The sequence below is a fragment of the Haliaeetus leucocephalus genome, unplaced genomic scaffold (assembly GCF_000737465.1).
Source record: "Haliaeetus leucocephalus isolate CR32 unplaced genomic scaffold, Haliaeetus_leucocephalus-4.0 Scaffold897, whole genome shotgun sequence".
Classification (NCBI taxonomy): Eukaryota; Metazoa; Chordata; class Aves; order Accipitriformes; family Accipitridae; genus Haliaeetus; species Haliaeetus leucocephalus.
The window spans coordinates 2561356-2588671 of NW_010973333.1; the positions used below are offsets into that span (position 1 = coordinate 2561356).

Below are 27316 nucleotides of genomic sequence, written 5' to 3' on the forward strand. Positions count from 1 at the left end.
TATCGCCTTTAAGTGAGAAAAGAACAGAAAAAATGAAAAACATGCTTCTCTGTTCATATTGCATTTCTCAGCCATCACCTATTCCATTGTATCTTCTTGCTTTTAAAAACAGCACTGCAAGTAAAAAGCATTAATTTTAAACTTTGAATGTAACTGTACTCCTCTCCTCTAAAAAAACCCCCAGTGATAGGAAAAGAAAACACAAGACTTTTAGACAAACAGGTTTATAAGGTTTATTTTCCATTGCACATACATGGATTATATACAAGTTAGTAACATAAGTTACTTCTTAATTTTCTAAAAGACTGTTACAGCAAACACTTGCCATTTTAAAACATCAATCAGAAATCAATCTAAAAAGGTAAATATGACAATATTTTAAAAACAAAACAAATTGCACTTTGTTAGGGAGAGTCAAATACAGGTTTGTCTATATGCTGTAACAAACTATATAGCAGGTATTATTACAGTTAGAAGTAGCTCTTGCAGTCCATTTTTACATTAATAATTCTTTTCAATTTTACTTAATTAAAAACTGGTGGATATTTCAAAGACTTTCTCTTCTTCCTAGTATTCAAGATTCATCACATGAAATGCACTAGCAACTAAGTCTTTATACAATTGCTATTCAAATATAAGAAGAACACCACACCTGAAAATAAGGAAAAAACTAAACATATTGATTTTACATGTATCATGAGATGGAAAGTATGGAAGGTGTTCAGCAATAAAGCCCTGTCCACTACTTACATAAAAGAAGATTTTAAAAAATAATCACTGCACACAATACAAAGGGTGGGGTCATACTGTAGTTTTTAAGTCTCCTGTAACAGTAATATTCCTCATTACTGTTCACAGATGAGTGTTTCCATAGCAAACCTGTTCTCGAAGTGTCGAATCTTTCGGCAATTGACAGCTTCACGCTTCTGAATTCCTGTTTGTATTAGCAAAGAACAATGGAGGGTAAACAGAAGAAGGGATGAGGTACGTCAGAGACATAATAGTTTTACATTTGCTATAATAAGATGGCACCAGAAGTCAGAACCACCCCTCCTCGGCCCCCCTCTCAGAGGGCACGCACACAGGCACACGTTCATACGTAGAAGATCAATAAGCAGGCAATGATCCTGAAGGTGTGGTGAACCAAATCGCAGTCCTGGTTTAGTTAAAACCAACCTGTCAACCCTGCCCAACTGGTTAGTTTTAACCCAATCTCCCTCTCTGTGTGTTTGTGGGGACATGAGAGAGGGAGCGGCAAGGGAATAAACCGCAACAGGCAAAAAAGAGCGGACTAGTAGTATTTAAACAACGTCAACTTGGAATCGCAGAAAGACTAATGCTCACTGCCAACCTATGCCTATCATTTATTACCACAGGATCAACATACTGAATTCTGAACTGGATTTTGCTGTTAAGACCTTTTCATTTTTAAATGTTGTTCTAAATTATTTTTATAAAAGGTATTTCTTTTCCCTGTTTTCCCAAGTGGTCAGGTCCCACAATATGACTAAAGCAATTAAAACTGCTTCCGTGTACACTTGCACACCACATACAACTTAAAAAAAAAAAGAGAGAGAGAGAGAGAAGCAAGTCTGAGTAAAATCTGAGTGGAAATTTTAAGGCAGTATTTAATAGCTTGTCAAGACTCTTCCAAATGATGTTTTTCACATATTTTCCACAAAGGAGTACCAAGCATTACAGTTCTCCTGTGAAGACAACTCTTACTCACATTGCACTGATGCTAACAGGAAGACGTGGACCAATTTATAGGTGGCTTTCATGACAAGAACCGCTCGCAATTCCATACTTGGACTACAAGGCTATGGCTTCTCATATGTTAAGGGTATTTTGGGGAGGGGTGGGTCAAGAAACAAGATTATAGAAAAGCATCAACGAAAGCCTGAACCCCAGAAAACATACCCATGCATACACACACATTTTAGCAGCTCCTAGCTCACTCACTGGGGCCTCGAGCGCTTTTGCACAATAAAATGACTTATTTCCATACCTACACAGAAAATATCAGGCATAGTTAAGCCCACAGAGCCAGTTACTGCAATAAGCAACCCTTGCTTTAATAAGAGTTATTCCTTTCAACACAATCAAGCCTATTTATTGAACTCGAGCGGCACTGAACTTTCTGCCAACACAAAAGATTGCAAGAGGAACATTTACCTTTCATGGCTTCCTTGCGCTGCAGTTTATAGGTTTCCTTGCCACGGCAGAGGCGGTAAATAAAGAATCCCAGCTGATCCACATTTTCAATGCGATCAGTAACAATCATCTGTTCATGAATCAAATAGGACTGAGGCAAGTATGTTCCAGCCTGTTGAACAAAAATATAACAGCTCTGTCAAAAGCCATCTCTTCATGGTCCAAGTACACAAGAAACACTTCGCAATGTGTTTCTTAACACAGCTGTGACATATCTTCTTTGAATTCTTTCAAAACACGTACTACCCACAGAATTTTATTCCAAATGTGCAAACACAACTGCCCTGTGCTACAGAAATAAATAATGATTATACTCAAAATGGTGCCAAAACTGCCACCGATGCACACGTCCACCACCCTCCTGCTACAGTAATGTCAGTCTTCAGCAGAGTAGAAATGTTTCCTTCCAGAAGCACCCACCGTCACAGATCAGTCCTGCACTTATCATCCACAGTTTTCACTTAATTAACAACAGCCCAAGAGACCTCAGTGGGAACTACTCCCAAACAGGAGTTGGCAGAAGCATGCAAAAGCCATAGTGGTCTATCAGGTGTTTTAAGGCAATACACTGAAAAAGGGAAGAGCCGTGATGACATGCAAAGGCTTCCCAAGCCTTTTCTAGTCCCTTCAGTGTTATTTTGCCACAGCTGAAATGATGGAGGAATCCGGCTCTGTGCCAACCGCGCTGTACACAGCTGAAGATGCACCTATTTAGCTATCAGCCAATTTCCTAATACTGCCGCTGGTAAATAATCATCAACTTTTTGGAAATATTACTTAAGAAATTCTGTTAGCGTAATTCTAATTTATGGTGCTAGAGAAGGTGCTGTTTGCTTTCTAAAAATAAAATGATCACTTATTATGGCCACAAATTCAGCTTCTGTGGTGAAAGATCACTATATTTTTTATTGACAATAAACAATTTGAAATTTCTGTTGCAAAACCAGACTGTCTTTTCAGTCCAAGCAACATGTTGAGAAGAAGCTGATTACATGCTATTCTTTTCAGTAAAGAAAGAGAGGGCTGTATAAAATCCACTTTAAATTACGAAAATCTTCTTCAGCACGTACTATGAGGAAAACAGCAGCAATTTTTTTTTTTTTCTTTAAGGAAGAGCTTGGAAGACTTCACACTCCCAAATCATGCCACTCATTATTTGGTAATTAAATCACTGTAAATTACTGTATCTTAACCCCTGGTCTCTCCAATTTCAGGAGCGAGCTCCAAGGGAGCCCCGGAGCAAAGCAGCAGGGCAGGGTGGGCAGCGGTGCCGAGGATTTGGGGCAGCCTGCGAGGACACTCCTGGGCTCCTGCCCTCCAAACTTCAGGACCTCCTGGATGCCCCCAAACCCGACCTTCTTGGCCCTCCCGGGGGGGCACAAAAGGAGAGGGAGCTCAGTGCAGGAATTCCCTCCGCCCAGCTGCTGCAGGGCCAATTACCCAGCACCAGCATCCAGCAGAGCCGCAAATAATCGTCATCTTTGAGACGACCTGTGCATTGCACGTGGTTAAAGTCGGCCAGTTGGCTCAACAACAGGAACGAGGTGGATGAACAAATATAGCCGGGTTTCAGCCTTGATTCCCAAGAAAAAGAGGCCTTTCACTGTCCGCATATTCAAGCAAACTATCAATACACAGAAATGCAGTTCTTTAGGCTAAAATTATGGCTTTTTTTTTTTAAAAACGAAACAGACCAGAGCACCTCCATTTTCATAAAATGCTCTCTGCATGTATTCAGAGCTCATTTTAATGAAACGAGCACTTTAATTTCATATATTCTTTTCCTTGTGCAACCAGTGGGACTGCAGGACAGTGAACAGAAATGTACTCACTTTGTGCATCTGCACAATAGTTTCCTAAATTTCAGCTACAAAACATTTAGCCTGATTTTCTGAGACATCAAATGCCCACAGCGCTTTGTTAATACAATGAGAATTAAACAGATGTCTCATAAAATTAGGGCACTCACTGTTGGGGACAATGATCAAAACAGGGAGTTTTTTCCACAGATTTTCAATTAAATGCGTGATGCCTGGTTATCCTCTTAGTTGTAAACCAAACATACTTGATTTAGTACTAATGACAAACTAGGAAATTAACAGATTTTAACAGTGGAATTTGTGTGAACTAAAAATGGAAACAAAACAGCATACAGAAAGTAAAAAAAAATGGCGTCACTGAGTTGTACAGATACCACCTCATCCTTAGGTACAGGAAATGAGAGTGTGGTTAAATAGCCAGTCTCAAAATAGCCAGCAAAAAAGCAGCAGAGGACTTACTTGTGAAGCCATTTTTCACATGAAGTTTATTTATATAAACAAACCACTCAGAAATGGCTAAAATGATTCCTGGAGTCCTAATTCCAAAGCCTTGTTTGAAAGATGCAAACCCAAGGATGAGATTTACAATTCTAAGGCTACAAAACCCCAGTAAAATAAAATTTAAAACACTCTCCCCGAATCTCAAGCACAAGTTAGCTTATCAGCTCTCTTCCCCACCCAGAGTGTTTTGCTGTTCTGTAAAGAAACCAGAAGGCTGAAAACCAAGGTAAATAGTATTTGAATCTGCATTAAAAGCATACATAGATAAGAGTTAAAAAAAAAAAAGATAAAGACGATTCATATTAAACTAGTAAGAGACCCCATTAGATTATCTACTTTGGCCTCCTCAATTTCACAGGCCATTACGTTTCACCCCGTTACTACTAACGAACAGCGTGTCCCCGTGGTAGCGATAAGCCAGCCAGCGCCAGCACCAGCACCACAGGCCAGGCAGCAGTGCTCAATTATCAAACCCTGCTGGGAAGCGATTAGAAGTTGCCACAACAGTATACTGAAAACCCATGTTCGGTTGTTCAGTGATTGTGGTATCTCAGTCCTTTCCATGGTCCTAGTTTTTAAGGACGCTGAATCTTGTTCTGAAGTCTGGTGCTCGCAGAAATCAGGAATCTGGCTATACTAAAACCCCTCTTACTTTAACGGGCTTTGCTAATCATACAGCACGCACAGCAGATCCAACACACCTCACATGCATCACCCTCAAGCCACGGGATCGGCTCAAAGTAGGGGCCAACCCTCGGGACCTATGCCTTAAACAATGCCCATGTTAAAAGGGTTTCCCAGTATACCTACTTCAAGCCTCTCAGCCAACCGGCCTTAGTCCAGCGCATACATGCTTTATGGAAACTTAAATCACAGTGGATTATAAATTAAAAACCACACAGACTCATACTATGAAAGAGTCTAGGTATACCACATTTACACAATTTTATCAGCCAAATTTGTAGCGCTGAAGAATAAAATCAGGTTTGTTTGCCTTCCTCTGAATTAATAATTCCTTCATGATTGTAGTTAATTAACCAAGAAGGTTATAGACTTTTTTTTTCTTTGCAAAACTTTCTAACTGATCGCTAGAGATCTAACACGTGCGTCCTGTGTGAATGTCTGAGTTCTGGCAAAAAAAAAAAAAAATTCTCCTTTTCCCCGTCTTAAGAACAAACTGGTTACAATTTAACCGTACCTTGATGTTGATGAGCAGCTCCAGGAAATTTTTTGGTGGCATAACAACTGAAGTGTTCAGAGGAATCACATAGCACTTATCCAGGCTAAGGTCAAGATAGGCAGTGAGTCTCTGTTGAGGAAATATTTATTTTAATCAAAATAACAAGAACATCAGAAAATTCACATACAGACTTTGCTAAACTGCTATTGCCTCGTGTTGTTCTTCAAATTATTGTTTTGTTCACTACAAAGTCTGTCCAACAAAGTCCAATTTGAGGGTAGGTAAAGGCAGAAATAAAAGGCAGTCTTGATGAGAGTTTAAATCAATGACAGCTATTTGTGCAAGGCAGCAGGCAATAAGCAGCTCAAATGCACTACAGTAATGAAATTACAAAGGTTTATCTGTGCTGTTATGGAATCAAGTACAGTATTCATTTATTCCTAGTGCCTGCATTTTGAAACAACAGGGCAAAAAACTTGCTCTAATCTCCATGTTTCTGTATTTTGTTATAGTGTAAAGGGGAAATGCTGCTGGTAAGAACAAACCATGGAAGAAAATACTGTCGCAGATAATGCAACAAAAATCCTTTTCTTTTCAAAAATACTACTGACTTGAAGTGTTAATGATTATTCACAGCTGAATTATTCTCTTTATAGTACCTGAACTGCAAAATTTGCCATTATTTGACAAAAACAGAGATATAAAAGCCCAGGGAATTATCCTGATGAATCCTATGGCTCTGTTCACTGAGCTGTGTTTTACTGCATCTGTTCTTGCTAAAGACGACACTATCTCAAGTTGCTGAAAGCTCTAAGGCTGCAGACATATATAAAATACTGCGCACCAAGAGCCCAACAGTCAAAATAGTACCAGGACAGCAATCATCAGTGCAACTAATCTCATTACATGGGAGTAAGTGCTGTGCCTATGGCAAATGATCCTTGCACTGACCTTTAGAGCAAAGCCTTTAACCCATTAAATAAAAAAGTAAATTTCTAGTATTATATTGTTCCTACTCACTTCTTACCTAATGCTTTTTTTTTTTTTCTGATTTTCCCTCTTTAGAGGCTTTGCTCTAACTCTTAACAGAAGCTCCCTAAATATATTCAGGAATATTTTTAAATGACATAGCGCAAGCAAGCAAGCAAGCAATGTTTTCCTCCAAATCTGGTTATGAATATTTGATAGATAGCACCCATTTTGCCTGGAAAACTTGAAACTCTGAAGTTTGCATTAAAAAATAGGATGCTTCCCTATTCTTCTTTTTCAGCCTTGCTTAAAAAAAGCTGTTCAGTGAAGTCTCCAAATGTTCACAGAAATTTAGCTTCCTGAAAACCAGCTGTAGAACATTTCATCGCTATCAGACAGCTTCCGTCAGGCTGATACAGAAAAGAAAGGCTTCCAATTGTTTTACAGCTCTGTCGTTAATACCGAGAGCTGCAGGCCTGTCAACTGCCTTACCAGAAATTTATTACCACAATTCCTATCAAACCTGTTTCTACAAAAAAAGGAAGAAACAGCTAAAAGTGCCTTTAGGAATCGCAGTAGCCTGTGGTGCACAAGGAAAATTTAGCTTCTGCTAGGCTTCCTACAGCATCTGGAAAAGGAGCTCTCTTCCATGGTCGGTCAGCTGGTTGTTTCCTTCCCTCTCTGCTGCTGCTTTGGGGTTCTTGAGCTATGGTACAAGAGCAACCTCTGGGGGTGCCTGAACATACCTTGTGACGTCAGACGCAATCAGCCCCTGCAAGTTGAGGTCAAAGCTACGACCCACCTCTCTAAACTTCCCTCGGCACCACAGCAGTTGGTCAAATTCTGGCTCGGTGGACATAGCACAGCAAGAACTATGTTCTCTTTACTTCCTTGTACTAAGGAAAGGAAATAGCTCTAAGATATTTCCCTGTCTAAAAACAGAACTGTATTTGCAAATGGTGGTTTACAAACTACCCCACAATGATTGTGTAATGCTGTACTTTGTATGCCCAGTTAATTATTGCTTGCAGCCTGCTGCTTATCAAAACGTTTCTGCTGCCTCCTCCACCCTCTGCTTTCCTCCACCGCAATAATTAGGGAGTACAGTTATCAGGATGACTGAGGGGGAACATTTTTCAAGTTTTAAATGCTTTCGACTTCTTCAGAAATATTTCTTACCCGGTGGAAGTCATGGACGATATCAGCAGGATCACTATCAGCAAACTCAGGGACTGGCACACTGATAAATTCAACATCTTCCTCCTCCAGGATCTGAATATTTTGCTCAATTGTGTGGTAGCGAGCACTCTGAGCCTCTGCCCCAGGCTCAGGTAAACTTAAGCCGTCTTCAATGTACTTTATTCCACAGAAATACACACCACCCTGCTAAAAATAGTAAACAATCCAGCAACAAAAACATCAGTAGCCTTGTTAGAAGTTTAAAACTAATATTCTCAAAGCACTGCAGAGAAGAAAAACTTGTCACACTAGATGAGATGTTTTCCCTTTCATTTGATTCATATACCAAAGTAGGAGCCACTTGCTATCTACAACAGGACTATGGGCAAAACCTTCAATTGTACTGAACCCAGAGGGAGTCCTTCCCTTGAATTCAAGGATAACAGGATCCTAAAAGCAGGTTCTTAAAATCTAGTTTTCTGTTTTGCATCCATTATCCGTGGCACATTGCATCTTATTTTTAGAAAGACAATGAAGTTCCTACGTCTATGTGCATGCATATTATTATTAAATTAACTGCAGTCAATAATTACAATTTGAAACACTGAAACTGGTCATCCAAATCACCTTTAAACAGGCAAGTCTAACTCTGAATTTGGTCCTGCCTGCAGCAGGGGGTTGGACCAGATGACTTCAGGAGCTTCCTTCCAACCTCAATTATTCTGTGAAGTTGCTTAGCTTTGCAAGGCTTCAGGAGTTTTGAAAGTCAGTTTCTAAAACAATTTTGACAGTTTTAAAAGACAAAAAGGTAATAAAAAGAAATTAAAACAACCAGTTTGTGTCCTTCTGTCACGGTACGTGTGGCAGGTTACCCAAGTGAAGTGTAAAATAAAGTCCTAAGTCAGAGGAAGTCATACACCAAATTTATAGGCCAGATAGTTTTAGAAACATAAAACTTATGCATATGCACATGCCATCAATTTAAAGTTTTACATTGAAAACATGTCTCCAGTGCAATGTTAGCTCAATTCCTGAATGCTTCCTTCAACCGAGATCTCACTCATAAACAACTACCACAGGTTTGAATTCAACAGCACTTTCAGTTTCAGCTAGCTGGCTTGAGAAAGGTGGAGCACTGCTGTGCTGAGCACAGATGAAACCGCATTAGTAATACAGCAAGCCTTCAGCCACTCCAAGCTTGCTAATCCACCAAGATACGCTATGCTGTTTAAGCATCATTTGCAACGCTACTGCTCCCCTGTAAATTAGGTTAACATGATAGCCAATGAGACTATAAACTGCACGTTCAGATAGAATTTCTCATGTTTAATCACTTTGCCTTCCACATTAGCAGCTACTGAAATCGGCGGGGGTGGGGGGGAAATAATCCTGGTAGCAGGGACAAGAACACAGAATTTCTACCTTATAATTATGTGCGCTAACCAGTGGGCTAGAGGGATTCATGTTTTGCTATTACTCTCCCTTTCTGACCCTGTGAATCTTGCAACCCTGGCAGTTTCCAAAGGACAGAAGGTGTGCTCACGCCACTCGGGCACCCACCCAGCACATCCAGTGCTGCCCAGTGACAATTCGCCCCCAGGAAGACAATATTTAACTGGGATCTCCCCCGTTTCAGGTAAATGCTCCACTTCCCTGGGACCACTGCCTCCACAGGGCTCCTCTTGCAGCAGTGCCGTTTGTTAAAAGACTGAAAATACATTTTGTCAGAGGTCTAATCTTGTCAGCGTGGATTAGACTTGACAGAGCATGTTTAACCACGCTGACTGTGGTTCTCCCAAGTGCCCTGCAGGGCCTGTATTTCTCATCCCTGTGGAAGCTAGGAAGGAGTAGAGTCACTGCACTCCCTGACAAGCAATCCCTTTCCCATGCATTAGCAGCACCGCACACCTCTAGGAAATCCGGGGTCAAACAAGGAGGCTTTCCAGGGGTTAATCCACCTCCAGTATTCGGCACTGTGAAGCAGGAGAGCAAGCAGGTCAAAATCTGGGATGCGACCGGGGTTCCTAAGCCCTACTCCTGTTTAGATATGAACCTTTCTCTGCAAAGTAAGTTTTAAAAAGTGTTGCTCTTCTATTTGCCAGCTTTGCGCCTGCCCTCCCCTGCCAACAGGTAACTTCAGAGCAGGCGATACGCTTTGCCTTTAGAAAAGCTGAAGTTTTAGGAAGATAAATATGGAAGTAGCAAGGCTATTGGGTTTAGTTTGTTGCTCCTCTTCCCTCTTCAAAATGCTAGGGCATAACAAGAGAAAATCGCAACCCTCCCATAAAAAAAATGTATTTGACTTACCTGGAATGCAAAGTATTTGTAGAGATAGGCACCGCCCAGGATCACACCAGCCAGCATGAAGGCCAATCCAAAGCACATGCACCAGCACCAAGCCCTCCTCTGCCCAACAGGCACAGCATCCTCAGGGTCCTGCAATGCATCAGAGAGAAACTGAGACTCTCAACACACCGTTCCCAAGACACATATGGCAGCAGGTACTTCAGGCCCAGCAAGTACAAACATCGCATCTGTCAGAAAAGGCTATACGCACTTTATCACAATTGTTTAGAAACGTGTTTTATTTGGTAAAGTTTAAAACAGACCTATTCAAGCTGAGATTTAGGGAGACTTGTACAAACAATCACTTTTAATGCCACTGTCACTGACTAAATCAGTGGACTTAAGTCTTAAGGAAGAGAAAAATTTAACAAAATCTCCCGAGATACCTAGTAACACACAGTGAGCCACTTTACAGATCGCAGACCGAAAAATATCTGTTCTTGGGTAACCTCCGTGCAACAACAGCAGGGTGAGGAAGTCAATTCAGAAAGGTCAGATCCTTTTTTATCTTGGTATACGCAATTTAAGTGAACCTGAAGAACCAACAAAAGATCAAAGGTAGTAAGGAAAGCAAAATATATCCTTTCCTACGTTGTTCCACCAGGACAAAAGAGACTTTACCACCTCTTTGCTGGCAGAACAATAGGAGTAGGAATGAAAAAAAGATGCTTTTTAAGTTGTTGTTAAGGAAGCTTTCTGCTCTAAGACAGCATTGGCCATGCCTCTATCTGCTGTTCGTGTTATGCTAAAGGAATAACAGGATGTTTCCCCTTTGGGGCACTAGTTTGCATAACCATGCAGTCCCCACAGGCATCCTAAGCAATAAACTGCTGCTTGCAAAATCTTTCCTCTATCAGCCACATTACAATGCTCTTTCCTCCCCTAAGTGTTTGCATAACTCGCATCCAAAAAAAAAAAAAACCCAACACGAAACCAAACAAAACAAACCCCCATCTTTGAGTCACCCTCTCCCAAGCCATGATAATCCTGGGAAAATATCAGAATTCAAATAAATACAAAGCAATTCATTACCCCTTTGCAACCAAAAAAACAATAGGGTAGAATGATGACCAGGGAAAAATCATTATGGCCAAATAAACAAAATACCCCAAACCAGAAAACGGAGGAAGAGCATGAGGGAAGCGCTCGAGAAGGCATTGATAGCTACGGTTGCCAGTCAATGTTCTGCCTCATGTGGGGGGCTTTTTTGCAGTATTTGCTGATTAGGATGATTCCCCACTTGAACAAGTTGTGGCTGTGGTCCCCACGCTGCCATGGCCCAGTTGGGAAGGAACTCCCCTCATCTGGCCGAAGCCATCTGAGCAAGTCTGACACCAGAAAGGATGGGGATCCTCCCTGTAAATGGTGGGGAGAAAGAGGTGCTTCCTGAGAATGACTCATCCCAACCACCCCCGAGAGGGAGAAGTTCAGGAGGGACTTGCTTCTTTTCACTGATTATAGGGGGAAATTCCTTGGTTAACAAACTAGGTAGCTAATTCGTACATAGCTAAAATTAGGGGATGTGAAACCCACCTTTGCAGCAGACTGCAATTATCTCTCATACAGAAGTGGCAATGCAACTTCTCTGCCAGGCAACGGCTGCCAAAATCTGATTCTGAAATATTTAGAGTCAAACTGAAGATATTTCACAGATTTTGTTTTACGTTACCTTGCAAACTACAGCAGTAAATTAGATTGTGAAATCTACATCTTTGGAGGTTTTCAAGACTCAACTAGACAAAGCCATGGCTGATCTTGCTTTGGCAACCATCCCGTTTCTACGGGGAGGCTGAACTAAATGACTTCCAGAGGCCCCTTCCAACCAACATTTCTGGGATACATTAAAAGGCAAAAAGAGAGTGGCTGGAAAACAGTTGCCATGGACTGAAAAAGCAGAATGAAAAGACAAGTAACAACTTTTAAAAGTTTTTACATTACTAATTATTTAAGGAATTCAGTGTGAAGAATTACAGGATTACTAGCTGCGTGGTTTTTAACCTGGCTGTTTGCAAAGACTGTGAGTAGGACTTAATACCCATGGTAATCTAATTAACTTTCAGGTCAGGTTAAGATTCACTGTGGATTCTATAAATCATCTCAATTATAAATCTAAACCAGCTAAAACAAGGATTTTTATTTTTATGTTGCCCCATATCATTAGGTAACTATTTCCCTAGGTATTTCAAAGCATAAAGGACACCCGATTGAAACTTTTTTAAATAGCCGTCATTTAAACTGCTGTAACTTAATGTCAGAAAAATGGGTAGCAAACTGGCTCTGGGATACAATGCCAAAATATTCCCTAGTGAAGAATATAAAGAATATCATTATTCTTTCCCAGTGCTGCTTTTATCCCCCCCCTGCTTTTTTAACTCCAAGCAGAATTATCCATTAGTGGAATAACTGTCTCTTCCATTTTTACAGAACTTTATTAAGTTCAGAAAGACTAACAAAATACGCATCTGGGAAATGGTGCAGAAGGCATACACAGTGTGAACACCTACCTGGAAATGAGGATTAGTATCAAGTTAATTTTGCATAGGCCACAGAAATAATCAGAAAATGGAAAATAACTTTTACACTTTTACCATGTTAGGAGGAACCTGAAGGACAAGTCTATCAGTATTCTGCTCTAAACAATTTTTCTTTGATATATGAGACGACAGATGTAAACAACAGGTTTAATACAACCCTCTTATCCTCTACCAGCAGTGAGATTTTATCATTACTATTTCTGAAGGCATGCCTAATGGTGGCATGTTGAACTATTTTGTATTTGTAGTTGTCTATTGCATTGATTTGTCCACAGCCTACTGAAAAAAGCACACCAAATTTAGAGCAAGAGTTCAAGCCCAGTTTAGCCTCTTGCTTAGGACAGTGCATGGAAGTACTGCACTTTAGTACAGAGGAACCACAAGCACTAGGTAACACTGAAAACATTTTATGCCGTTGAAGGAGAACGCACAATTGATTTCCTCTTCTGAATCTGAAAACTAAGTACATCATCAAGCAGTTTAAAACCACCTTAAATTAAAATATTGTAAGTAACCCACTGAAGCTAAATTACACCCATATTAGTAGCTGTCCTCTGGCTAAGCTGGCTAAACTTTTCTACTGTTGCCATGACAGCTTAGTTTGGGCTGAATTGACCCAAAAGAATCATTCATCCCTCACTGTAAGACTCTGACCCTCTGCACCGCAAGAGAAGAAACCGCGACGGATGCTCACCCTCCTTCCAGGTGACTCATGTTCTGAAAGAAAAAAAAATGAAGTGAAAGCGGATCCCCACTAAGAGGGACAGTGCTGAATTAGCACCTCTCCCCACACAGTTACGACTGCACTTTGTTCCCAGATAGCAGTGCTGGCTTCTGAAGCCAGAGCACACTAGGAGATTGCAGCCTCACTGACTAATTTTTCCCTAGGTCAGCGTTCTGCTGCCAGAGGTATCTGACAAAAGAAAGCATCGTGTTCTTGAGGTGAAGACTGACCTCTAAAAATATGCCTCTCTACTTTTGTGAGCAGTATTAATTAATCATTGCTGTTCTGGTCCTTTTCTTTCCCCTCTTCTGCTTCATCCCTGCCCCGTGTACCTCCAACTCCCTGGTGAATCCCCAACCTTCAGATGATGCCACAGAACTAATCTTCTCTGATGCAAAATGCCTTAGGAGGAACTGGATGCAAGCCCAACACTGGCTTGTTTCCTTGATGAGCTGATTGTTCTAATTGGAAAACATTTGATTAGCCTATTTCCCATGGACAAGACATGAAACAGAAGCATCTCTCTGCCACTTGTACACTAAATCCTGCAGTGTTAAAATTAAATGGTTCAGAACTTTCCAACCTGAATAGCTTCAAGCTCTTACAGGAACAATTTTCCTGTAGATAGGAAACGAGAAGTATTAAATTCTCTATTATTTGAGATTGGCAAGATTCAAATCTGTCATCTTCTCACAAAGAAGTTACAAAAATGACTGCAGTTTTCGGTAAAGATCCCTTCATCAGTGACCCCAGCAGCTAATGTAAAGCTGCACTCTGTCTTCTTACTGGAACTATGAGACACTGTGGAGATGGACAAATGATACCACAAACTATTTACCAAAGCACCTCTCAACTACAGAGAGATCTTCACAAGAACATATTTATGACAATTACCATTAACTGTTCTGCAGTGGATTAAAAGAAAAAAAGAAACGTTAATATGCCCTAAACCTGCAACCATAGGCAGTTATGAACAGCTACTGGCCATATATTCTCTTGCTCTCTTCAGTTCAATTTTAATGCTACTTTTTTTCTTTAAATAAATGCTGAATTTCAGAAGGACCAAATTCACATTTGGGGTAACATGACAAAATTCTTCTAAGAAGCTCCAATACTGAGCCACAAATGTGTATAATTAGACTTGCTAATTATTCAGATTTTCCCCTTGTGGCTTTTTGTACATAGTGGAATGTAATTGCTTTAACATTATAAGCGTAAAGCAGTCTAAAAACTTACAAGGCATATGTCTAGTTCATGTTAAAACAGGTGAGAAGATTGTCAGACCTTGTTCCTTTGCAGAAATTAAGGACACATCAATTATATGATTAAAAAAACATAATCATATGAATCAATTAGGTAAGAATCCACCTAAACCAGATGCAATGGACATGCTGTGGGGAGTCCAGAATATTGTATGATCATTGTGCAGCTACGCAAAACATAATGGCCCAAATTTAAAAATAGATGTGATAGCAATAAAAATAATTTTGGGAGGGGGAAATGTCTTTCAGAACCTACACACAGTCTTTGATCCACAGAGAAACCAGATGCAGAGCATTACTGAGTATTACAAACATTACTAAGAATGTCTACAGCATGATACACAAACCATCCATAATTATGCATCTAACATATATATATATACACACACATATACTTATACACACACACACACACAAAAGCTTAGAATTAATGTGGGCAGAACTGGCTGGAAGCTGTTCAGAACAGTTTTCTTCCGAGGTCCTTTGTGTGCCAGTTAGCTCACATGGATGGACACAATGCAGTGGGGCAGAGTGAGCTTCCTAAAGGCAAATATTGACCAACTGCAGCTTTAATTAATGGAGAGAAGATAAGTTAATGATGATTCCCTAAAAGTGTTTTTAATGAGGGAGGCTAAAAAGTCTTGAAATAAAATACTGACCAACGGCTGTATAAACTGAATTCTGCCGGTCAGGCTCACCTGCTCTGACTTGTAAATCTGACATCTGTAGAAAATCCTCCCAAAAGACAGTCAATTTAAAATGAACTTAATTTAGAAAGAGCTCTGCATTCCTCCCATAGTATTCCTGCCTGAATGCTGCTCCAAGCCTGGTATTCTATTTATTACTTGTTGCAGATGGGAAATTAAGGCAGGCTTTTGCAAGACTCCTCACTTGGCAGATGCTGCAAATCTGGAAGGCCATCATACTGATCTGCCTCTCAAGTAGCAATTTTATGCTTCCTAATAAAATTAAATTTAAATTTTAAGTACAATGATCTTTTAACTTGCTAGTTGGAAAAACAGACTCTATATACAATAGATGCTTCAGAGATCTCTCGCTTATCACAAGGAGTGACGTATTCTTTCTACTCAGATGATGAAGCCTGAAAACAAGCTATGGTTGTTTATGTGCAGTTGATAGCTGAACACTGCAAACCCTTCTGCGGCAGCACTGCCAGTTCCTCTTCTGTCAAGATGGACAGGGACTTGTCCATCTGGCCAAAGGCTCTCTGCCTAAAGAACAGCATAAAACCCAGACCTTAGTTCTGGTGTTGCTTGCTGCAGTCACGTAGCTTGGATAACCAAGGAGATTAAATAATTAGAATTATCTATTAGGCAGTTGGTACCATTAACCTCTTCCTGTATTTCTAGTATCTGTATATGTACTCTAGAATAATACTGTAAATACAAATCTGTTGTACAGCACTAGGAAATCCAGCAGGGAGAAGAAAATACATTCCAAGAGACTTCCGAAGTTCAAAGTCCAAGATCATTTTTATATTAGTTGAACGCCACTGTTCACCAAATAATGGGGGTGTTTTATTAAAAAATGAGGTGTCTGTCAAATGACTCATTTCATGGTTCAAACATCATAACCACCATGGAATAAAAACATTAATATAAGCAGCCAGCTCAAGATCATGTTAAAAAGGGAATCGGTGCTGGTGGATAGGAAGGAAGTTGCTTATATCAGGAAAGATGGAGGTGAAGGGAGAACAAAAACAAATCACAACAGAGGAAAGAAAAGGGGAGCAGGAAATAAAACTGAGAGAAACATGGTGGAACATGAAGAGTTCAATTTCTCTGCAGAAAGTCAACGAAAATTACGACTGTAAAGTGAATGTGAAGGATATGAATCAGCAGTTCACCCACAGCTATGTGATAGATGGACCATAAAAGAAGCCGTCTTGGAAGAGTAATCCTGCAACTCTTAACTCATCTGAGTAATCCTGATTTACCTAAACGCTGCCTTCAACTTCTGAGATAAGAGATTACAATACTCGATAGCAGCCAACAATTAATGACGGGTAAAGAGGAAGAAGCCTGTAACTATTTAGTCTGCTGTTTTGATTATATTTGGGAGCAGTATTGTTAAGAGCGGTTATTTTTATTGTTAGCTTTGGTCATACATGGACTAGAAAGTGAAAAAAAAAAAAAAACCCAAAACAACCAAACCCAACCACACTTACTTAAACGGTCTGAAAGTTGTCTTTGTAGATCGATCAAGCAACGATCTTCCTCAGGCAATTCACATATACATCTTTTGACTACATCTTCATCCCAGACTGTACACCAATTGTACAACTAACTACATGCTAGTTAGTGGAAGAGGAGCTAGGCTATGGCCACAGCAGTGCCCTAGCCCTTTAGCCCACCCCACCAGGCAGCACTCCTGTGCATCTTGTCCTGCCTTTTCACTGTCAACACTCAGGGCCAAGCATTGCCCTCCCTTCTTTTGTCCGTACAGCAATTAGCACAACAGGATCTTAGTACCATCTTATATTCCTTCTGAACATCAAGAAATACTTTTTTTTTTTACTGTGAGGGTGACTGAGCACTGGCACAGCTTGACCAGACTGGTTGTGGAGTCTCCATCCTTGGAGACTGTGCTAGATGAGGAATAAAGCTCCACACATCCTTTATTTCCTTTGCTTTGGGGCTTTATGATTCATCTGCCTCCTCCCCACTCCTTGCACACAACAGGAAACTTCAACAAAACCTACAACACTTGGAAAATGTGTTGTCTTTAAATGTCTGGACGCTGAATTCAGAAGTTCTTGTGCCGCTGACAGCCACAGAGATCCGCAATTGCCACTGTACTGTACTGAATACCAAAAGTTTTCATAAATTTGGCTAGTCAAGAGGTGGTAGAAGCCAGGTTTTTTATGAGATATATAAATGTTGTTGAACTTACCTACATATTTTCACAAATTAGAAAGATGGAAATCTGTTCTGCATTCCACACCTATTTTTCTCAGGTATTTTCAGAAAAGAGAAGTGGTCTGGTGCAACAGTTTGCAAGTCATAGACCAAAACACGCAAATGAAAGTTTGCACAGATATCTGGCAAGAGTTGCCTGAGTGATGTTTATTTTTTTAAAACAAGAAACCCCAAACCTAAGAGGTTATATGGGACACTTTTCAGAATACATTTTGCTTTCAGAAAACAAAATCACTACACTCTTTATGCTTACAGCATGCCAAATGTGGCATTTCATTAAACTGTCCAATTTTGAAAAATACTTCATTTTTACACATCGCCAAAATAAACCCTTCTCCCCACCTGCATTCTTTGAATTAGAATTGACTTGTGTTCTACCATACTTATAAAAACTACACTAAATAAATCTATAACTTTAAATGCAATATTTCTCTCAACTTTATCCTGAATTAGATCTATGTTTGAAAACAGGAACTTAGAAGGTTCCTATTCCACTTAAAATGGATCAATACTAAATTATCTTTTTGACCTTGATTGTTCCAGTTCCTGTCTCTTCCTCATCCTGCTTGCTTCTGATGTCTGAAATTTCTCTGCTTTTTTCCTACAGCCGCCTGAATCTCAGACATCAGTATGATGGAACGCTGTGTGGATTTAACCTAGATTTCTCTCAAGGCTATTTTCCCAAGCGGTGATGGCTCTTTCACCCAGGAGATCTCATTAGTATGCACATATGCACCACTGAGCCTCAGAATTTAATAACTCTATTCCCAGTTCAGCCACAGATGGTATGTCATCTCAAGCAAGTTACAAACACTGTGTGTCTCAGTTTGTCTCAAAAGTAGAATCTAGCATCACAGAAACCACTCAGGAGGTCTCTAGTCCAGCCTCTTGCTCAAAAGGACGGTGGACTCTGAAGCCTGTCCAGGTTGCTCAGGGCTCTTGTCAAGTTTTCAAAACCTCCAAGGACTGACACTTCAAAGCTTCTCTGGGTAACCTGCTCAGCATTCCGTGCTCCTCCGATTGAAAAATATTTTGCTTATACCCAGTTGGAAACTCTCCTTTTTCAGTTTATGGCCACTGCCTTTTCAGTCACCTCCCCAGGAGCCCAGAGGCTGCTGTGAAATCCCCCCACAGCCATCTATCTCATCTCCAGGCTGTAGAAGCCCCACTCCCTTGGCCACTCCTCACGCCAACCATGGTGGTCCCCACTGGACTCGCACCAGTTTGCCAATGTCTTTTTTCAGATTGGAAAGCTCTCAGCCTTCAGCTGAGATGCCAGCCGCTCATGCCTGGCTGACTGTCCACCAGGAGCCTGGGGTCTTTTCTCCATGTGGGGCGGCTTCCCAGCCAGGGGGTCCCCAGCCTGTCCTGATGGAGGGGCAAGTCTGTTCCAGGTACAGGACTTTGCATTTGTTATTTCTGGAACTCATGAGGTTTTGTTCAGCCCATTACTGTAGCCTGTTGGGGTCCCTCTGAATGGCAGCCCCATCCTCCAAAAACATACCTTCCTAGTGTATGTATTAGTGAATTAAGATGCACAGTACCTGTACAGCAAGCAGAGTTCTCCAAGTGGAAACCATTCTACTGCAAATACAGAAGAGCATTTAATTGTAGCACTTAAGAGTATCTGCACAGGAGAGCTGACCTTGAAAGGCTTACATTTAATTACGCCCTCTTTCTAGAAGAAAGTGCTGTAACAATCCAAAGGGCTTCACTGCAATTAAGACTACTCAAAGCCTGAAGTGGAGCACCCACTCCAGTACCCAGGCACCTGGCTGCATCGCACCCTGCAGAAACGCAGACGCTGCCCGGTGCGCAATCACCTCACCAAGCAGCAAGAGAACTTCCCAAAACTGCAAACCTTAGACAAGACAACTCACTGCACTGTGTAGCAGCCTCGAAAAGTCATGTTCAGCCTCCCGCCCTGCAAAGGGTACTGCATTTTCAAATGCGTAAATGCAAGGGTTTTCTACGTAGACCGTATCTTTTAAAATAAATAAGTAACTAGACCTTGGTGAATCAGCAACCATGTAAGATCCACCCCAGAGATCACTGCCCCCCCCCAGTTATGATCTCCCCAGCATACTCTTTTTCCATGGTCTTTCCACCGTCATTCCACAGTCTCATTCTACTCTCAAAACAGCAGAAAGCCGCAATCAAAAGCAGGAGTTTGCTGAACCCTAGGAGGAAGACAACCACAAATTATCCAAGGATCTGCATTCAAGGAACTCTATACTCTTAAAATGCCTGTGGGTTTTATTTTTATGTGTGTATATATGCATATATATAAAAAAATACATTATATACTTAATAATATAGAAACTTTATAAAAATATTCGTGTGCACGCACACAGACACTATTTGGAAAGGGCGAACAAAATACCAACCTTTTTTTCCACGACCTCTATAACTGTTAGGCAAATACTACTTTGCCCTTTTTTTCATGGTAAATTTTGTAAGGCTGGTACACAAAGGACCCTTGCTTGTAGATGCTGCATGGATCACTCAGATAGGGGCTGGAGACTCTACATGTCCGTTGTGGTCCAAACCCTAGGCCACGTGACATCTGCTGCAAAACCATTCCTGGCTTCACTGCAGAGCTATCTTATTAATTATCTCATTCCTTTGGTTTACCACATCTGTAAAATTAGGACAGATATCTGAGTTTTATAAATTAGCATGCTCTTCATCTGTAGATTCAAAGTAATTTCCACGGAGGATAAAAAGCAGTACATAAATAGGAGGAAAATGAATGTTGTATTATTTATATAGATCAGGAGACTAAAAACAGATAATGCTAACCTTTGTCAATCATAGCATAAATGGGGCAGGGAGGGGAACAGGGGGGGAAAAAAAAAAAAAAGGACTCTATGCAATAGCTAACAGAACACACCACTACTTATCCCAGCTGTAGTTCTTATGTTTGAAATATGTTGTAATGTTTTTGGAAGCACAGAATAAAGAACATTTAAAATGACTAGGGCTTAAAAATGCAGTATTTGCTTTCAAAGATATTTCCTGAAAGCCACAGAGAGAACTACTTGATTTGTATGTAAGCTATTCGGTGCCTGTAGCTAGTGGCTACTGGACAGAAAATATGTATAATGCTGACAAATATTTCAAAACTGCAACTGCAGAAGAGTTAACTGAAAACATTACTGGAGGTAGGTATGCTTACCATTCTTATAACCCCCCCTCAGATAACCATTAGCATCAAAATTGCTGGTAAGAAAAAAAAATGGAAAACACCACACAAATAACAAAGAAAACTGATTTATTTGAGTCTGTAAAAACAAAACTGTTAGATTACATTTGCAACTGTAAACATTTAATTAAAATACTTAACAGGAAAAAAAACATATAAACACATTATATTTTGAAATGAAAATTTTCTTGAAATAGACATTCATATGTTGGATTAAATATTCATTATAATGGAAAGAGTCTAAATCATTTCCCTTGAAAATGTTGTTGATTCCAAGAACATTTTCTTTCAAATGTTTGTTTTTACAGGAAAGGTCAGCATTTCATCTTGATCCACATCTTCAGAAATGAACTAATTTAGCTTTTCCACTGAACAGAACTTTTGGTTCCAAGAGCCTCTGTTTAAGTGATGCAGTTTAAGTGTTTAACTATGCAATGTTAATATCCAAACTAGTTTCTTGAAGCTTATCAGAAAGAAAAGAGTATCGCATCACAGAAAGACAGGAGTGAACTTAAGAGAAGTATTTATGGCATTAACTATAACAATACATTACAGCGCAGGGTAGTTTTCCTAGTTATTGCACTATCTAAAGCTTCATCTAATTATGGACTTTGCCACATGACAATGCTAAGGAAAAAAAAAGTTTTCTAAATACATTTTTAGGGCAAGGGGCCTCAGTCAAGTATAAGTTTGTTAATCTGAAAAGAGAAACTATTTAGAACCATGTAGAGTATTTGCATTGTCTCTATGCTCATCCCTGCACTAAATTCATATAAGCTGTAATGATATGTACGGACACCAGCTCTTGCTCAGACTGTGAAAAACATAAATGATACAAACAACTGACGAAGCAGTTATCACAAAGGTCTGGTTAGAACACATCCTGTTTGAAATATTAAATATCATTCTTCTGGGAAATGCCTGTGTTTCCAAACCAAAGCTTTGTACTTGTTATTCAGGTCGGGAAGTGATGAGAAACAGAAAAGGAAGTGAGATACGGACCACTGACAGAACTCCACTGTCCCACCGGTTCGTTTTCATCGCTGGGGGGATGAGGACGACACAAGCTCTTCCAGATCACTTTCTGAACTTTTCTAACTTCTGATTCCAAATTCTAAACTTACTTCAAAACAGCAAGCGATTTTCAGAGGAGCACCACAAATTTTTAAGATCTTGGTTTTTTAGTATTGTTCTCTGAATTGCTGGCAACCTCCATGGAATAGCTTTGGGAGCCACACGTCTGAACACCACAGCAATCTTAGTTTCAGGAAGCTGCACTACTTAACCAGTAGCACAGATTCGCCATGTAAAAGGATACAGGGGACAACATCAGCCACAAGGCTTCTCTTCTTAGGAAGTGTTCCTCACGAACAAACCTTGCCACAAATTTTGTTTACGTAAACTCAATTTCCCTGAATTTATGCTTGCAGGTACCCATAATGCCAAATAAGTAAGAGAATCCTGGATACCCTTTGTGCCTGAAACTGGAGGGTTTTCATCTGAGGTTGGGTGGCTTTTCATTGAAAGTCAGGGAGTAGAAGGGGGAGAGAATTCAGTTTGCTAGGATTTTTTTTACTTCTGGTCCTCTTTTAAATAATCATGCTTTAATCCAGAATGCTCTCACAGACAGCAGAAGCTGGTTGGTTTAATGACCTAGTTCCATCACAGAAAATACAGGAAAATACAAAGACTGCTCTTTCCCAAACAGTAACTGGTGAAAGGTCTATAGAAAATTTGCTGGAGGAAGGCTATGAAGGGAATAAGGAAGCTTCTCCAACAAACAAGAAATGAAGAACAAACAAAACAACCTCAAAACATCCACCTACAGACATGTCCCAGAAAGCAGGAAAACCTGCTTTCCTGACAGCAAAACAATAAGCACATGACTATTTATTAGTGTGTATACCAACATATTTATATAAATATGTTATACAGTATTTATATATATACAGACAGAGTATAGCAACTGTAAAGCTAACACCTTTATTTCAGAAACATCTAACACGAATTACACAAAATCTAAGGGTTTTTCTACATGGAAAAATAGCGCTCATTAGTTGCTCAACAGAATTTCCCAGGTGGACCCTCTTACTCCATTACAAGTGCCTATTTTAGCATGCTTTAGAAAAGATTAAGCTAACTGAAAAAAGAGATTAATTTTAGAGTGCGGAGTAGTAATGTTCTCATAAGGAACAAATGCAGGACGCTGCTGCTTTTAAAATTAACATTTAGACTTTCACATTGAAATCTCTGCACATACAGCTATCCAAAGGTCAGCTATGATACACATATGAATCCACAGCTTCCGCGCACGAAGCTGTATTTGGTAAAGATGTGCTGAGTTGAGCACCCCAAGAAAAAGGTGGGGGAAAAAAAAGAAGAAAAAGGTTGCCACCTACCCCAGCAGAAGGGAGCAACTGCCTGAGAGTTACTGAGGGCCCAAAGAGCTTTGGGGAGGACTTAATCTATTGAACAGACTCTGCAAAATGTCTGAAGACTTCAACTATGCTCAGAACCATCTTTGGCTCTCCAAAGATCTATTGTAGGGAGAAATGTTAAAATACCACACAGTGTTTATTTGTTTGCTGGGAAACTGGGTCATAAAATACCCTATTGTACTGACAACGAGCAAAGCAGAAAAATAAATGCGGCCTGAGAACCTTTTCTAAGAGTATTCTGTATTTTGGCCAAGAATTATAGCACAGAAGTATCATCCCAACAGCAGTAACAGAGTTGTTAACAGCTGCCTACAGTAAGTAGGGAGTCACTTTCACAACACGCAATAATACTGACACGTGACTTATGCAGAGGCAGGATTAGCACTCTTGATTTTTAAACTCCTTTTTAAGTAGCATACTCCAATGCATAAGACCATTGCCTTCTGCAAAAGGTTTTTTTAAGCTGTTGTTCCCGTGATACAACCCCTACTCGTCTCCCATCTTCCTCTCCTCCCTTCCCCAACTAATTTCCTATTAGTGTCTGCACCAGAGGTTACCAGGCGAATTTTGGTGAGATGAGAGTATTTCTATGCCGCATCATCAGCATATTTTGGCCGCAAACGGTCTTTAATAAGCCCTAGGAAGATTATCCACTTGAGAGTAATCCTGTGATGGCAGACAGAGTGGCAGTCTTCATGACACCGTGCCAGAAAAAGCAGCAGAACAAGACCGTCAAAGAACAAGCCCAAAAGCTCATTCCACCCACCTTTATTTCCTGGACATTTCAGAGTATTTGGCTTTATTCATTAGTATCAACTGGTTTACTAATATCTCTTGCTCAAATCTTTGGAAGTTCTTGATAATAAAGTTCTGAATGTGCAATTCTGCTGATCCTCTTCCATTCTTAAGTGTTTCCATTTACTTCAAGGTCAGAACGCTTCCCAGGACTTTCTTCATAAAAGAAAGCTTCATAATAGGTTGTTAATGTTTTACATATTCATACTTGTGATCCAGATCTATTTATTGTCCTACAGAAACAACATCTGTAAAGATATCGGAAAGAGGAAAACACATGTCCCATATATGCTGTTTTGGAGGTGTGACCTTCTTTCAGTCTCCTAGAGTTCACTCTTCTATATGCATTCTTTTATTGCCTTCAAACCTCACTTGAAGCAAACTGTTTTCCAGCAACGAAGTGGTATGAATAACACATTTGTCAGTTGTGGTTTATTTTTCCCCTGCCCTCCAAAGAACTGCACAGGCAGTAGAAGTTCCTTGTGGAGGGGGTAAAAAGATTAGTTTCTAATGCATTTCTATTAAAGAAGGCAAGTTCAAAGAGTATATCTTGCACTTACCTCAAAGGTATCAAGTTTTACAATGGTCCTCAGTTCCTTTTTTTTGCCTGAGATTTGAGAATAAACTCCTAGACTTGAAGATCCAAATACTTCTACAACTACATGAAATAATTTGTTTCAATATTGTTAATCCTGCATGGAGTGCATAGCCTTTTCTGCAAAAACTACAGGTGACTGCTGTACTCAGATCTGCTTTTATTTATGCTCTAAAACATGCAAGCTCAAAAAAAGCTTACTGAAGAGAATTTTGCATACTGGTAGGTGTAGGTCTGCAGTTCTGCTGAGAGAAGATGGAAGTGTGTCAAGGAGAAAGTCAAAGGCTCGGTATCCCTTAAGAGCGCTCGTTTGCTTTTGGAATTTTCATCTGTACAGAGCATCAGCTCCTAGCATGCTATTTTAGGACTGTTTTAAGCCTTGTTCAGGCATGTTCATCCCCTGATAACAGTGCAAGAATTTGTAAGTAGCTACTGTGAGACCAGACCACCTTTTGACCTGGTTAATAAATGTTTGCAAGTTTCATTTCCAGGCAAGGAAAGCAGTACTAAGACCTGAGCAAAGTTAAAGGCAGATCCTGTATCTCATCCTCAGCTGCAAAAATTTACAGCTCTGCATTAAGGAAATCAGTCAAATAACATGCTTCCGTCAGTATCTGGAGAGGGTTAGGAGCATTTGCTCCCCAGTGTACAATTAGCCAGATGTATTTTGTTTGTTTAGCAGTAGGAAGGACAAGCCCAAATTGATAGGCTATCTGGAAACAAACACCATCCAGAGCAGATCTGGATTCCAAGGTAGTATGAAAAACCTGTTTTCTGGAACTTGTAGTTTGTGTCTTGCTTACGTGCTCGGTGTCAAACCTATCACTGAACCTGGGGTCTGGAAGGAACTCTACAGCTCAAGATGGGCTCAGGGTATCCATTACCTTCTAGAGAATGGCACTCCCGCTAGGAACAACTAAGCATACAGATCATCTAATGGATTTCCTCTAATTGCAAGCACTTTGAGTAATCATACTGTCTCATTTGTTGTGGCACGCTGTTCTAAGGACTTAAATACTTTGGTCAGAGTTTCAGAAGTGCAATAGAAGTGTGAAATGTAGCCGCTTGCTGTCCCAGGAAGATGTCACTAGAAAACATACTGCGGTCCCCCTTGGCTTTGAAATGACAGCAGATTCTGCAGGTAAAGAACCTGGCCCCATCAAAAATCACAGCAAAACCTACACCAGGGCACAACTTCCTGCTAAAAATTCAACAGATATTGTCTTCCCAGGCAGAAGTTCATCAAAAAGATTTAGGAAATTAATAAACACTACCTTTTTTGCAGATCCAATCTGGCAATTCAGAGGCCTGATGCACAAAAGATTGTGAAAGCAAAATGAAAACAGCAAGACACGCTGTTTACGTGCGGCTGGCCATTTTTCAAGCTTTCATGCTCTTTTCAAAGAGCTTAGAGCAAATTATGCTACCCCTCATTAAAAACGGGGTTTGATTACGGGAGCGCAGAAGCTGCAACCAGAAAAACCTTTATATTCTGGGCACTTCTGCACTTCAAAAACTTTCGAGGCCGCTGCTGTTTTGTCCCTTGTTGCTGCTGTTTGGAGAGACGGAGGTAAGGCGACAGCGACTGGAGTTTGGGTGCTGTTTTGACGGCGGGGGGGGGGGGGGGGGTGCGGCGGCGGCTCTTTGTCCGTTTTATTTAAACCAGCCCAGGTTTCAAGGCGAAGTTCGCTGTAACACAATCACCCGGCTCTGCAAACACGGCCAAACCTCCAGCTTCACCCTCGCCTGCCCTGAAGCACCGCAGGTTTGCCAGCTCGCTAGCAGCTTGCCGGACTTATCCCTGGGGTGGGGGGTTAAAGACGGAGCCACCCGCTTTTCTCCAGGCGAACCAACTTGCACGACCGACCCCAAAAACACCGAAGGGACGTCCCGACCTCCTCACAGCAGGCAGAGGTTTGGGGACAGGCTGCGGGACCGGGCGGGAAGCCGGGTCCCGAACGGGCAGCCGCCTTAACCGGGTCCGGTCCCTCAGCTCACCGAGGGTCCGGACGGGACCGCCGCAAAGGAGACGGGGAAAAAAAAAAAGCCTAAAAAGCCGCGCTGGACGCGGGCCAAGCGCTGTCGGGCTCATCATAAAAAAAAAAATAAAAAAATAAAAACCTAAGCGCCACAAAATTCCCCAAAGTAGGGAGAAGCGGAGCTTCAACGCTCCTGCTCCTGTCAGCCATTTTAGAAGCGTGAGGCGAGCGGGGCGGCGGGGCACACCGCTGCGCAGCTTTCCCCGCTGGCCCGCCCGCGGTTTAACGCCGAAGGGAGGAAGAGCATATATAAAAAAATAAAAATAATTCCCAACGCGTTTCACCTCCCCTGGGCTGAGCGGAGCCGAGCCGAGCGTCCGCCGCCGGTCCTACCCCAGCGGCTGGGTCCCCCCCCGCCGCCCCTCACCTTGGTGTCCGGCGGCAGGATCAGCACCTGGCTGTTCTCCTCCTCCTTCTTCGCCGCCTCCTTCTGCGCCAACGCCGAGTTGAACGATACCTTCACCATGGCCGACTACCTCAACGCCCCGCACGGTAGGAGAGAAGGAGGACGAGAAAGACAAGAGCCCGGACCGACGGCAGCTCCGAGGACTGCCTCCTGCCTTATCGTCGCCGTCC

General features: G+C 41.0%; 1 protein-coding gene across 2 annotated transcripts; it reads right to left on the bottom strand.

Moving 5' to 3' along the window:
* Positions 1–208: 208 nt before the first annotated feature.
* ITM2B (integral membrane protein 2B) lies at positions 209–27308 on the bottom strand. 2 transcript variants are annotated; one of them, XM_010583386.1, is made up of 6 exons: positions 27108–27308; positions 10171–10299; positions 7864–8067; positions 5734–5844; positions 2176–2326; positions 209–934 (listed from the first exon to the last, which is right to left on the bottom strand). In XM_010583386.1, exons 1-6 carry the CDS (start codon positions 27204–27206, stop codon positions 846–848), a joined length of 783 nt encoding a protein of 260 aa, XP_010581688.1. In that variant the 5' UTR covers positions 27207–27308; the 3' UTR covers positions 209–845. The 2 variants fall into 2 exon arrangements, with proteins under 2 accessions (XP_010581688.1, XP_010581687.1); XM_010583385.1 differs by having other exon boundaries at positions 7864–8070.
* Positions 27309–27316: the final 8 nt, after the last annotated feature.

Bases quoted from the DNA above. Each gene is read 5' to 3' on its own strand.
- ITM2B (XM_010583385.1), bottom strand. From the start codon at position 27,206: ATGGTGAAGGTATCGTTCAACTCGGCGTTGGCGCAGAAGGAGGCGGCG. The intron at 10,300-27,107 runs GTGAGGGGCGGC...GATGCATTGCAG, and splicing joins TCCTGCCGCCGGACACCAAG to GACCCTGAGGATGCTGTGCC. The intron at 935-2,175 runs GTAAATGTTCCT...TAATACAAACAG, and splicing joins GCGCAAGGAAGCCATGAAAG to GAATTCAGAAGCGTGAAGCT.